Source organism: Coturnix japonica, chromosome 12 (assembly GCF_001577835.2).
Source record: "Coturnix japonica isolate 7356 chromosome 12, Coturnix japonica 2.1, whole genome shotgun sequence".
NCBI lineage: Eukaryota > Metazoa > Chordata > Aves > Galliformes > Phasianidae > Coturnix > Coturnix japonica.
Window position 1 is genome coordinate 16,803,459 of NC_029527.1, and position 13,013 is coordinate 16,816,471.

Consider the following 13,013-nt stretch of genomic DNA (forward strand, 5'->3'; position numbering starts at 1 on the left):
CGGGACAACGGGGCCTTCACAGGAACTGATGGTACAAACAGTCAGATCCGTTTATTAAAAACATTCACAGCATTTGAACACTTTATTACAGCGATTATCTGAGTCCGACGGCACAACAACGCACAAACTAAGCACACGACGCTCAGTGCGGCGCTGGGGCTGCACGGCCCGTTGGTGGCTGCTCTCAGTCCACGCTCAGCTGCTCGTGGTTCTCCCGGAGCCACGTGTGGTAAATGTTCAACTTGTGGTCCTGGGGCTGCACCTACAACAACAGGAATTCGTGTTTATTGGCACATCTCACTGCACCTGACAGTGCTGGAGCACAGCACACAACAGCACACACACACACACACAGCAAACACAACCTGCTTCCCCTCCCAGCTCACAAACCTGCCCTCATCCCCCCACAGTGCCATCAGAGCAGCAGCCCCCTGCCACATGTGAGCTCAGCCAGGCTCAGCCAGGCCCGACTTAAGGCAGACTTGCAAAAGATGCATCTGAGAATTGCACTCGTTGAAAAGAAAATAAAAGAAAGATAATAAAGAGCACAGTGCCCCCACACCCCTCTCAGACCCCTCTGAGGCCCCTCTCAGGGCAGCACTGCGCACCTCCTTCCATTCATTAACGCAGAAGATCCTGTAGGAGTCATTTCCGTACTTCCCGATCCCGTGCAGCTCAATGGGGTACTTCCACTGCTTGCTCAGGAACTCATCTGGAACACATGCACAGCCCTCACCCTGCAGGCCCAGGCCTGAGCACAACAGGACGCTGCCCCACAGCTGCACGTGGCACCATTTAAAATCAAACCACTACAAGTCGACACCACAAGTTCCTAAGTTAAGACAACCTGATCAACAGCTCCACACGTGTCAAACCAGCATCTCCCAAAGCTCCATTAAACAAACCACCAGCACTCTCCAAGATGTCACAAAGCAGTTTGTGAAATAACAGCTGTTCTGTTGCTAATGAGATTTACAGCATTGCACAAACACAGCCATAAAACCTCACCTGAGAACTTGATGATAGTTTTTGCTCTGAGCGCGTAGAGGCCCAGAGGTCTGAGCAGCTCTGACATTTCTTTCCAGTCTGCAGTTCTGGCTACTTCAGGGCAAGGGTATTTCCTGAGGAACTCCCAGAGCACAGGAATGGCCATTTTACCTGCTCAGAGAAACCACCATCACCTGTGCGGGTTATTTGGCTGCTCTGACTGCACCCAGTTTTTGCCAAGGCCGAAGAAACAAATTATTATGATTATTTTTTACATCAACACAAACATAAACATTTATTCTTTCATTAATGGCATTATAAAATTGGCAGCTATTATATCAATATGGCTATATTATTGCTATCAATCCTATTACCACCACCCAACATTGACACAACACAAAGCTGTATTACTCCATTTACCTGAAGTCTTATTGAGGAATATGGTGGCAATGAGAAGTTTCCATGGATCGTGGAAAAGTGTTTCTTGGACCAAATTAAAAGGGGAGCGTGGAGGAGTCCATTTTCTGAAGGCCTTCCTCCTCGGAGGGCTGAGAGCTGTACACAGTCAATATGAAGAAATACAAAGGGTAAAAAAGGATGGATGTGACCTATTTAGAGGGGGAAAAATGAAATGAAGAACTTCTGAAGCAGGTTTGTCTTTGTGGGTGCAGCAGGAGGGCACAGCAGCATCATTTGTGCACTTTCTTTTACAAAGCTGCAGGGGACACGTGTATGTCACACTGTAAGCACACACTGAAGGCTGCCTGTATGTGCCAGCCATGCACGCGCTTCCTGCATCATGACTTCATCTTGACTCATCTTATTACTTCCCCTGCAAAACAGCAATTATTCCTCTAAGGAATCCTACCTTCTTTACTGTATTTGCTTGAGAAATACGGGCTTGTTTTCCTCCTATCCACTTGTGTCCGTGGGACTGGTTCATCTGTAAAGAAATAACACCTCAGCGTTAACACAGAGAACCCAGCATAGTTTGCTGTTGTGGCTCTTTGTTGTTTTCTCTTTTATCTGTGGTGGAAATGCAGGGATTCCACATAGGAACGCACAACTCAAATGTGTTTGTCAGCCCTGAGAAAAACATTATGAATAGAAACCAGGACTCCAGCACAGCCTGGAAAACAGGTTCAGTGACAGCTGAGAGTTACACACCACCGCACGCTGCTTTATGGAAGAAGTTACAGCTGTGGAGCTGAATAGACCAAAAGAGCTCCAGGAATGGGACACGTAGAAGGTGCCTGATCTGAAACCAGACTTGGATAGTTCAGGACAACCCCCGTTAGAACGTTCTGCTCAAAGACACACCTGGACCTCGTGCTATTCTCCCCGCTGTGAAGCTGTTGCTGTCAGAAGGCTGCAAGACGTCAGCATCTGTCTCAGACCGGTAATGCCGGGTTCCCGTATCCCCCGGCTCCGTCTCTTCCCCCGTTTTCCACCCGCCGTTTTCCTCTCCTCGCACTGCAGTCCCGGATCCCATCCCCGTACATTCCCCCCGCAGCCGATCGGCGGCCGCTCCCAGCGGCGGGTCCGACCGCTGCCCGCCGGGGACGCGCCGTGTGTGCGCGGTGCGCGGATCAGCCTCGGCCCGACACGGCGGGACACGCGCGGCCGGCTCCGCACACGCCGTCTCGTTCGGGTCGCGCTCCGCTCCCCGCCCGCCGCGCGCCGTTCTCCGCCTCTTGCGGTGCGCGTTGTCTCCGTGACTCGTTGCGGTCCCGCCCGGGGCTGAGATCCCGTCACGGGCTGCGGCCCCATCGACGCCTCCCGCCGCCCGGCAGCTCCCCGTGAGCTCCCGTTTGGACCGCAGCTTCATTCCTGCACTGCGGGCCGAGAAGAGGAATGTCAGCGGGGCTCCTTCCCCTGCCCGCCCCATAGGGAGCGCCGGGCGGCACGGCGGGGGGCAGAGCACGGAGCGGGGGCCGCCTCCCGTCACCGCCCGGCGAGGCGCTACCGGACGGTGCTGCCGGAGCTCCCGCCGTGCCCGCAGCCACCGCGCCGGGCTGCAGCGGCTCCGCAGCTCACGGTGCCCGGCACGGCCCGGCACGACACGGCCCGGCACAGCACAATACAGCACTGCACGGCACAGCACAATACGGCCCGGCACAGCACAATACAGCACTGCACGGCACAGCACAATACGGCCCGGCACAACACGGTCCGGCACAGCACAATACGGCACAGCACGTCCCGGCTGAGAGCTGCCCTGCTCCGTTCCGCGCGCCCGTGTGCCTCCACGTGACCTCACCCGCCCGTCGCCGCGCGCTGCCGGCGCTCCCGCTCCATTCCCGCCGTGACGTCACCCGCCCGCCCGTCGCCATGGAAACCGCTCCCGCGCGCGGCGGCCGAGTTAAGGCGCGCTTCCGGACGCCGCGGTCACGTGACGCCACTCGCGGCCTGGTCGAAGGGCGCCCCTTGCCGCCCCGGCGGTCCGCTGGGCCTCAGTGCGCCTGCGCGTTGCCCGGGGAGCCGGCGGCGCCACCGACACGGCGACCGAGCGCGGTCCGGGCCCGGGATGCGGGCAGCCCTCACATGGCGGGACAGGGCCGAGCACTGGTGAGCGGGGACGGCGGGGAGAGCCGGGCTGACAGCGTTATGTGGGGCCGGGCTGACAGCGTTATGTGGGGCCGGGCTGACAGCGTAGACTGTGCGGGCCGGGAGCTGAACAGCGTTTAATGCTGGGGCTGGGCTCGAACGCGTTATGGTGGGGCACGGGCTCGGGCGGCTCGGGGCGGGAGCTGCTTCTGGGGGTCCCAGGGATCGGATGAGCCCGTAAACATCAACGACAACAACTCGGCTGTCTCTTCCAAGCTCTTCTCTACGACCTCGCGTTCAAGCCGGACGGGACGCAGCTGATCATCGCCGCCGGCAACCGGCTCCTGGTAGGACAGCCCCTGTCATCTGCCCCGCAGTGCGGTCGGGCTGCGGGCGGCTCCGGGCCTTGTTGTGAGCTGCAGTTCCCAGGTGTAGCGGGGTTTGTGGTACCGCAGCATCTCACACCTCCCAGCAGCCTGCCAGCCTTCACCCCGACCTGGTGCAATGCACGGCATGGCAGCGCTGTGTGCTCAGCGTGGTGCAATGCACGGCGTGCAAACACTGCTATTAGTGTAGCACTGATCGCAAGTCAGTAAGTGCATGTTGTTTGCAGTTTCACGACAATCCCTGTGAAGACGAGAAAGAAACTCACCTTACAGCTTTGAGCTGAGCCTCAATTACAGCTTATCAGCTTCCAGGGCTGCCAATGTGAGCTCAGCTCCAGCAGGAGCAGCCCAGGGCTGCCCTGGTCCTCCCTTGCAGTGTGAGGCTGTGGGCAGTGCAGGGCTGGGTGGCAGATGGCTGCATGTGCTGTTGTGAGCTGGAAGCACACAGCCCTTCACACTGCTGGTGCTGGCAGGGTGGTGTATATAATGATGATCACTTCCAGTAGTTTATTGTACGTAAACATCTAATACAAGAAAGGAAAGGGATAAGCTAAAAGGCAGAGGCCCAGTGAGCTGTTTAGAAATGTCATGTGTGTGTGTAATTTTTTAGTGCTGGCCTACTTCTATGCCAAGTGTTAGAACAGTGTTGTTTGTTATAGAAAACTGCTTTTATACTTTCAGGTGTCTTGTTCTGCATGAATTGTGTTGCTTGTAACAAAGCAAAGAGCAAAGAAAATGTATAATCATGGCCTTCGGTAATTCTGTGTCATACTCCTCATTGTGATTTATTTTTGTTCTGGTTATTTGTACAGGTATATGATACTTCTGATGGAACCTTAATTCAACCTTTGAAGGGACATAAGGACACTGTGTACTGTGTGGCTTATGCTAAAGATGGTAAATATCACTTCTGTGGGACTTTCTTAGTCTGGTTTGTAAAGTGTGTAATATCTTCCATTCCTTATGGCAAATTGATAAAAAAAAAAAACGGGGTTGTTCTAGTAAGGGGACTTTGAATGTTGTGTGCATGTGTTGGTTTTGTTGTTTGTATGGTTGAGCTTCTTCTACATGAAAAAAAGCCTCTGAGGTTTCATGTAGCTGGGGAAGTGCAGCCACACCCCAGGGCACTTGCAGTGTTGGGCTCTTTATGGCTTGAGCCGTGTCAAGTTCAAGAACATCTTGCTCTCTCTTTTGTTTAATATTGGGTGAGTAAGGAATTCTTATGTATGGGATTTAAATTGGATTTAATTCCTAGGCAAACGTTTTGCATCTGGCTCAGCTGATAAAAGTGTGATTATTTGGACTTCAAAGCTGGAAGGAATTCTGAAATACACGTAAGTGATGCCTTTCAATCCTGTGCAAACCTTCATTATTCAGTTCTGCTCTCAGACAGTAAGTGATGTTAGAGGTGGAAGAAGGTTAACTAAGGTTAGAGAAAATGCCAGTGAGTAATATGAGAGAGAAGAGAGCGGATGAAATATGTGAATGAGGCAGGAAAGCAATTAAAGGCATAAATGAGGGTGAGAAGTCTAGATAAATCTCTGATGTATTTAGAAGGCTGGCAAAGAACTGGGGGAATTCTGTAAGGTGAAATGGAATGAAATAGAATATTACTGTTCTTGTGTAATAAATCAAAGTAATATTAATCTAGGTCACAGACCAAGCTGAAGCTTTTCCACACGGTATATTTTCACCTTTCTTTTGGCTTTTTTTTATGTCATGGCTTTTCAGCTACATCTTAAATTGTTTCTGAATGCACTTGCACAGTTGTTGCTAGTTGCTCTGCACAGGACATTGCACTGGGTAGGAGAAGACACAAGGACACTTATTCTAGAGTTCGGGTATAACTGTTAGTCCCATTTCACAAACCACCATTTATGCACGTATTTAACTCATCCTGATGGAACTTTAACTCATCCTGCTGTTTAATGACAGTGTTTTTTTGAATTTATTGTTGATTTAGTTTACAGTAACTGGATTAATTTAATGTAATAGAAGCTGATCAAGTTATTTCTGCCATCTGGTGAGAGCTTTCAGCTACTTCGCTGAAAGTCAGAAAGAGGCGTTTAAGAATGATTTATTGAAATGTGATTGTAACTTCATTTTAGGCATAATGACTCTATACAGTGCGTTTCATACAATCCTCTTACTCATCAGTTGGCATCCTGCTCTTCCAGTGATTTTGGTATGTCTTCTTCTCACTTTTCCATTAAACCTGTAAATTCTGTACAAGTTTTACAGCTTGGTAGCTTTATCAACAGGTTCACATAGCTCTCTTTATCTGGGAGAGACAAGATGTTGCCCAAAATTACTCATATGTATCACTAAAAATCAGTTGAGAAGGACTATACTGCAATTTGTTCCAGAATAAAATGTACATTCTCACTGTGATTTTTCCAGAGGGACCCTTTCTCTGTATTAGGTAGATCTATTTTTTCCTCTATACTGTTTGCGTAGTCTGTATTTAAATGTCCCAGCAGTGAGACTTTGTTCCTTCTGAAGTTTCTAATCTGAACACTGGTGAAAGTTTTCTTGTCATTTACTTCAGCTTTTTCTTTGTTTTAATCAAGGCTTATGGTCGCCTGAACAGAAATCAGTCTCTAAACATAAAGCCAGCAGTAGGATAACCTGCTGCAGGTAAGTGTTCTTTAAGTTAGTTTCAATACAAGCAGTTTAAAATAGTATGCAGGCTTATGGAAAAAAAGTTCAAGCAAAATAGCTAAAGTCTAGAGACAGAATAACCAGCAGGAAAGAGGCTCTCCTAAGCTGCTGTTCAGAAGCATCACATTTCATGCAACTTTGCCATTCTCATAATTAAAATATTAGAGTAGTATTAAGAATACTCAGATAGAAATAAGACAGATATTTATAAAAAATGATTTGTTCATTCCTGTGTTGTCTTCTCAGAGAGCTGTCTTTCTTTCTTTGTCCTTGTTTTAGATAGCAGAGGGTTTTGGTTTCTATTAGGTACTGTTTACAACAGTATATATATAATTCTTCAATATATACAATATATATGTAACTCCTTGGAAGGTATCAGAGAGATGCTCTGGTCTTGTGCAAGTGTCTGAACGTCTGTATCCATCTGTTTAGCCAACTTGTGCAGTAGCAATGAAATGAAGTTAGAGGAAAGATGAGTATAGTTTTCTCATAGAGCTGTTCATCTTCTATGTTGTTGGCATTTGCAGAAGGTGTTATTACTCCTCTGCAGAACCTGAAGCAAGGTTTGTTGGAGTCATCCAGCTAACTGCAGTAGAGACAAGAAGAGAAAGCAGGTGTCTCCTGTCCCCATCACATGCAGTTTCAGTCTTCCAGATGTGGCTTTGAAAAGCCTGGTCTACTGCCAACATTCTCATTCCCCAAAATGCATCTATTAATTAGTACATGATACAAACACCACAAGCAGATGATAACTTTTTTGTTGTTTTTTCCACCTTTTTTTAATCCATGTATGTAATAAAAAGCTCTTGCTGTATTGCATGCTGTTGCCATAAATGCAGATTTAGATTGGTAAACAAACTAACTCTAAGGATTACTGGCTCCATTCCAGAACTCCCTTTAACAATGTATTTCAATATACCATGCCTATTTGATTATGCTGTACCATTCTGCCTTCCTGATGCTTGGTTTTAGTAGTTTTCTCTTCAGTACGTGTGTGTTTTATCAGTTGGACAAACGATGGCCAGTACCTTGCTTTGGGGATGTTCAACGGAGTCATCAGCATACGGAATAAAAATGGTGATGAGAAAGTTAAAATAGAGCGTACCGGGGCTGGCTCATCACCAATATGGTCCATCTGTTGGAATCCATCCAGGTAAATAATCATCCCAGCCTTTTCCACACTGACTGGTTAGTCCTTGGTTTATTGATAGCAGAAAGGCCTGACTTGCATCCCTGCTGGAGCAGGTTCACAGCAGGTGATGGGATGTTACCTTTTGTTGAGGTTACATGTTGGGGCTTTGTCAGCTGTTCATTACATGAAAGAAAATGGGAACAAATTCCACCTAGATATCATGAAACGTGGATTTGGATTTTTTTTATTGTTGGATTTCAGCTTTTTTGGGGGGAGAGGAGGGTGGGCTGTTTGCACTTACTGTGCCATATGTAAATAAACAATTGCTATTGCAGTCGATGGGAGACATTTTGGAGTAGAGCAGATGAAGAAGATTCAGATAACGGCCATTTAGAGAAGTCAGATAACAGCCAGTTAGAGGAGATACCAGAATTGAAACCCAAGCCTGGCAGTGGGCAGGATAATGAGGAAAAGGTAGAAGACAATGAGAAAGAAGAGGCTATGCATTTCAGCTTGTGAGTGAGACTACAATGGATAACATATATACATTTATGTACATATATATACATGCGTAACGTAGAAGAGCTATTTGCTAAAAGGACCAGAAGCAGAAGGTATTTATGCATGGTGCAAAACTCAAAAGTTACCAAATTCTGGATTAAGTGTCTTTTTTGTTTTAATTTATTCCACTAGTATGCATTAATGACGACATTTCTTAGGTAATAAATTTCTCTGGTTCACTGCACTTAACCAGTTTGAAGCCTTTCCTCAGCTTGCCCCAGTCCTGCAGGAGCCATTTCATCTCCTGCCATGTGCTCTGATAGTCACAGTCCAATCTTGCTTAGCAGTGTTGTCTTTGATGCCTCAGTGGCTCTGTACTCCTGTGTAGATCCCTAAGATCAGGATCTGTGCCTGCTGTACAGGTGCAGCTTCACTGTACCCACTGCTTACATGCTGAGCATCAAGTGCTGTGTCAAACTTTGCAGTTATTCCTGAAAAGTTGACAGATTTTAATTTTGTGTCCTCAAGCTGTTTTCTTCAGCTGAAATGTCAGGGCATCTCTGCTGTGCTTCCACTTTGTAGAGGTTTTTATGAGGAATTTGAAATATATTCTGCTATCTTACTGTTTGATTCTACTGCCCTGAGAAACGTATGGATAAACTGCCGTGACCATGCGCCTTTTTTGTTGTCAGAGATGAACGCAACGATACTTTAGCTGTGGCAGACTGGGGTCAGAGGCTTTCCTTTTATCAGCTCAGTGGCAAGCAGGTATGTTTTTGGGAAGTGCAGTCGGGAATAGCAGGGTATTTCTGCTTTGGTTCTGTGCCCTGTATTCAAAGTGTTCCTATAGTCATGCTTTGCTAGCTACATTAAATGTTTTTTATTTTCCAGTGCTTTTTATGACTCAGTATTTTTTAACCAAGTTTTCCTCTGGCTCATTTCCCCTGCAACAACTCAGCTGCTGTCTTCCAGTTCTTGTATTAAAGACCTTGTAGCTCTGATCCCTTTTGTGTTACAGCTGACTGATTCCTAGAGGACCTCTGCATTTCTTTCAGCCAGTTGGTTGTTGTTTGATTGCTCACACCCTGAGTGGGCTGATTTGAAAGTGGAGGGATTGATTTAGAGCTGCCTTTTGGAAGCTTGATGGATGTAGGGTATTAAAAAGTTGTGTGTGGCTGGAGAGCTGAGAATGTTCTCAGTGAGAGCAGGTCCCACCAAGAGGATCCTTGTGTTTATTTTCATCTGTTTTAGTGGCCTCAGAAAAGTATGAAATTTCCCTTCTGCTGATGTATTTATTTTTTCCCTTGTAGATTGGGAAGGACAGAATGCTCAATTTTGACCCTTGCTGTGTGAGCTATTTTACTAAGGGAGAGTACCTTTTACTGGGAGGTTCGGATAAACAAGTTTCTCTCTTCACAAAGGATGGTGTCCGTCTTGGAACCATAGGAGAGCAAAGCAGCTGGGTGTGGACTTGCAAAGCTAAACCAGACTCTAACTATGTGGTGAGTAGGTACATTTTACTGGCACTTTCACAGACAGTTTGCCATGAAAGCTAAGGCCATACATTTCAAACTCATTTGCCTAATCTGTATATCCCTACTGAGACAGCAGAACCTAAGCAGTGTTTAGCGAGCTCTAAAGCTGCCTCTAAAATTAAAACTTAAGACTGCAAGAAGTTGGTAAATGAGTGTAATGCCTGCTTTCAGGTTGTGAGGAATTAGCTGCATTTTGGTATAAAAAGAATTTTATTTATTAAAAAAATAAAAATAAATAGACTAACAGCACACAGCAGAGAACAGCTAATGACTTCCAGGTTGATGAAACTGAATTCCATGAGAGGAAGAAAGTTTTGAGTTCTGTTTCTGTATGAGCTTCTGGCATTATACTTTGTGGGAAATACCAACAGGGTATTTATTACTGTAAATGCTGCACTCTGTGCTGATACACAAATTTAAGAGATGCAGAGCAGATTTAAAAAAAAAAAAAGGGGGGGGGGGGAAGGGTGTGTGTGGGAGGTGGATACACTGGAAAGCACCACAAGAAAACAAAACCAAAGCAACACACAGCATATGTATAAGCTATGATAGCATCAGTCCTCACTTTGTACTGCAAAGTTGAACAGCACTTTTGCAGCTGTTTGAATACACATAACTGTAGTTGCTTTCAGTCTATATTTATATCTTATGCAGGAAATGGAACATAATTCTCATATGAATACTACATGTTTTGCCAAGTCTTACCTATATGTACCTGTTCACTGAAATAGTTTTCTCCTTGTGTTCAGGCAGTGGGCTGCCAGGATGGAACAATATCGTTTTATCAGTTGATTTTCAGCACTGTTCATGGCCTTTATAAAGATCGCTATGCTTACAGAGACAGCATGACTGATGTTATTGTCCAGCACCTCATCACAGAGCAAAAAGGTAACTTTGAGGTCATACCTTTACTGACATTCTGCTGTGGGCTTGTTGGTTGGTTGGTTTTAAATAAGTATCCATCGGGGTGCTTGGAGTATATGCTTCATGTACCAGGCAGATTGTTGTAACTTCACAGGAAGAATGAAGATCTTTGCAGGATGAGAATACACACTTGGATTCTGTGAAATCAGCACTGCCAGGCTTAATGAAAGATAGAGGGATTTGAAAGGACACTGGGCAGGGGGAGGCTCTTAAGGAAGGTTTTAATCTCTGCAACCAAGATTAGAAAAAAAACCAAAAAATTGTATGTTACATCTGGCAACTTTTTTCTTCTTGCAGCCTCCGTGCATTGTACTGATTTTTATTTCTTTGTGTTCAATGGTTTTTTATGGCAAGGGATCAGGGTGCTGTTCTGGAATGTGCTGTTGCAAAAACAGTAGAGGTTAATAAATTATGACATAGGTAGAAGATTACGTGGTTGCAGAAAAAAACCTGATGTATCCTAGCTGCAATCTGCTCTTAAGTTCAAATGCTTCAGAAAGATTCAGTTCCAACTGAGCTCTGTGTTTCTCTTTTTTTAGTCTGTTATTTTCCTGATAGCCTACACAGTGTTTTATTTTTCCCTCTAGTTAGAATAAAAGGCAGAGAGCTGGTGAAGAAAATCGCCATCTACAAGAACAGATTAGCCATCCAGATGCCAGAGAAAATCCTGATTTACGAGCTGTATTCGGATGATTCCTCAGACATGTATTATCGTGTGAAGGAAAAGATAGTAAAGAAGTTTGAATGTAACTTGCTGGTTGTATGCTCGGATCACATTATTTTATGCCAGGTATATGCCTTAAAATGGGTAGATTCAGACTTGAAGATAGCCGTCCAAATAGCTGGTACAAAAAGTTGGGGAAAAACAGCAATGGGTTATACTACTGGATAGTGCTGCATGTAGTGCTGTTGTAACACAGTGCTGTTGTGCTAAGTAATAGCTGCTGTGTGCCACAGGTAGCTCTGTGTTACTGAAAGTCTCTGGAGCACTGAGGCACCAAGGGGAATGTGTGGGTGGGGAGAGCTGTTAAGAAGGGGATGGTATCTTGGTTTTTTGGTTTTGCTTGTTTGTTTGTTTGTTTTGTCATAGTACTGAAAAGCCTTAAAGAATTCATCCTGTTAAACTGACTGACATTCTGACACTCTTATGTAAAATGGGCACACATGGTAGTATAGATTTAAATACAAACACTGGAGGCAGAAAGGTTTTTTTTTTCCCTCCATGCAATTTGTATGTTATTGTATCTAGGAGAAAAGATTGCAGTGCCTGTCATTTAGTGGTGTTAAAGAACGAGAGTGGCTGATGGAGTCTCTTATCCGTTACATCAAAGTAATCGGAGGACCTCCAGGAAGAGAAGGCCTCTTAGTTGGGCTGAAGAATGGGCAGGTAATGCCAAATGTGTCTTTCTGCAGCAAATAAATGCTATTTCTTTCTCTGGGGGAGACTTTAAGAGTAGCATATTCCTTCACAACGAAATATTTTATTGAACAGAATCTCATTTTGTGTCTAAAAATGAATTACTTCTGTATTTCTCTCTCTCTGGTTACAAAATTCATGCAAACCTGTTTGATTTTGAAGACGATACATTGCTGACAAAAATGGAAGTCTTAGTGAACTGATGGAAGGTTTTTCTTTGGGAGGAGTAGTGGTGTATATGTGTGCGTGCACTGGAAGCAGCAAAGTGGAGCTCATAAGTATTGATTCTTAGAATGGAACTGGGAAGGAATTTGAAGTCCTTCACATATCAGATATTAATTCCTATAGCTGTATATTCATGTAATTGTTTGAGTGGGGCATTACAGAATTCAGGACGTGTATGTTGTGTTTGTATAGCCTTGTAAGCTAGGGTATGCCGTGGAAACAAGTCTTGAGTTTCAAGACACCTTGGAGCACTTTTCTAATTGTAATGCACCATTTCTGCAAAGAAGAACAGTCACTGCATGCTTTGCAGCATTAGCATTTGTGCACACTGTGATTTCTAGTTGAAGGAATAAAAACTTGGACTGACTATGGTTTTGAATATATCCAGATTCTGAAGATATTTGTTGATAATGTCTTTGCCATCGTCCTGTTGAAGCAATCCACAGCCGTGCGCTGTCTGGATATGAGTGCATCTCGAAACAAGTTGGCAGTGGTTGATGAAAATGACACCTGCCTCGTGTATGATATTCATACCAAAGAGCTATTGTTCCAGGTAAGATTAAGTCTCTCTCTGTCTGTGGTCCAAGGACAGACACACAATGGCACACAGACAGGAAGAGACCGAGAGCACAGAACTCACCAAAATGTTGACACAGAGAAACACAGTGAACTTATTGAAACCATTCATCACGTTTTGT

At 45.4% G+C, this 13,013-nt stretch overlaps 2 protein-coding genes across 6 annotated transcripts in view; one reads left to right on the forward strand and one right to left on the reverse strand.

Moving 5' to 3' along the window:
• Positions 1-26: 26 nt before the first annotated feature.
• Positions 27-3,368, reverse strand: MBD4 (methyl-CpG binding domain 4, DNA glycosylase). Of its 2 annotated transcripts, XM_015875134.2 has the most exons (7): positions 3,248-3,368; positions 2,308-2,822; positions 1,856-1,930; positions 1,408-1,542; positions 1,009-1,158; positions 609-712; positions 27-262 (listed from the first exon to the last, which is right to left on the reverse strand). In XM_015875134.2, the coding sequence occupies exons 1-7, from the start codon at positions 3,283-3,285 to the stop codon at positions 185-187; spliced, it is 1,095 nt and encodes a 364-aa protein (XP_015730620.1). In that variant the 5' UTR covers positions 3,286-3,368; the 3' UTR covers positions 27-184. The 2 variants fall into 2 exon arrangements, with proteins under 2 accessions (XP_015730620.1, XP_015730619.1); XM_015875133.2 differs by lacking the exon at positions 3,248-3,368 and having other exon boundaries at positions 2,308-3,226.
• A 438-nt stretch (positions 3,369-3,806) lies between these two features.
• The window catches only part of IFT122 (intraflagellar transport 122), a 28,713-nt gene continuing 19,506 nt past the window's right edge, over positions 3,807-13,013 (forward strand). For 2 of the 4 annotated variants that reach the window (XM_015875126.2, XM_032447345.1), the window contains exons 1-10: positions 6,062-6,105; positions 6,491-6,557; positions 7,588-7,734; positions 8,049-8,228; positions 8,907-8,982; positions 9,525-9,716; positions 10,499-10,637; positions 11,261-11,463; positions 11,923-12,060; positions 12,704-12,868. In XM_015875126.2, the coding sequence (XP_015730612.1) occupies positions 7,622-7,734; positions 8,049-8,228; positions 8,907-8,982; positions 9,525-9,716; positions 10,499-10,637; positions 11,261-11,463; positions 11,923-12,060; positions 12,704-12,868 (1,206 nt within the window). In that variant the 5' untranslated portion in view covers positions 6,062-6,105; positions 6,491-6,557; positions 7,588-7,621. Of the gene's footprint in view, positions 3,882-4,732; positions 4,818-5,175; positions 5,255-6,028; positions 6,106-6,490; positions 6,558-7,587; positions 7,735-8,048; positions 8,229-8,906; positions 8,983-9,524; positions 9,717-10,498; positions 10,638-11,260; positions 11,464-11,922; positions 12,061-12,703; positions 12,869-13,013 lie in introns of those variants that run through there. The other 2 variants (XM_015875127.2, XM_015875128.2) reach the window with 2 other exon arrangements.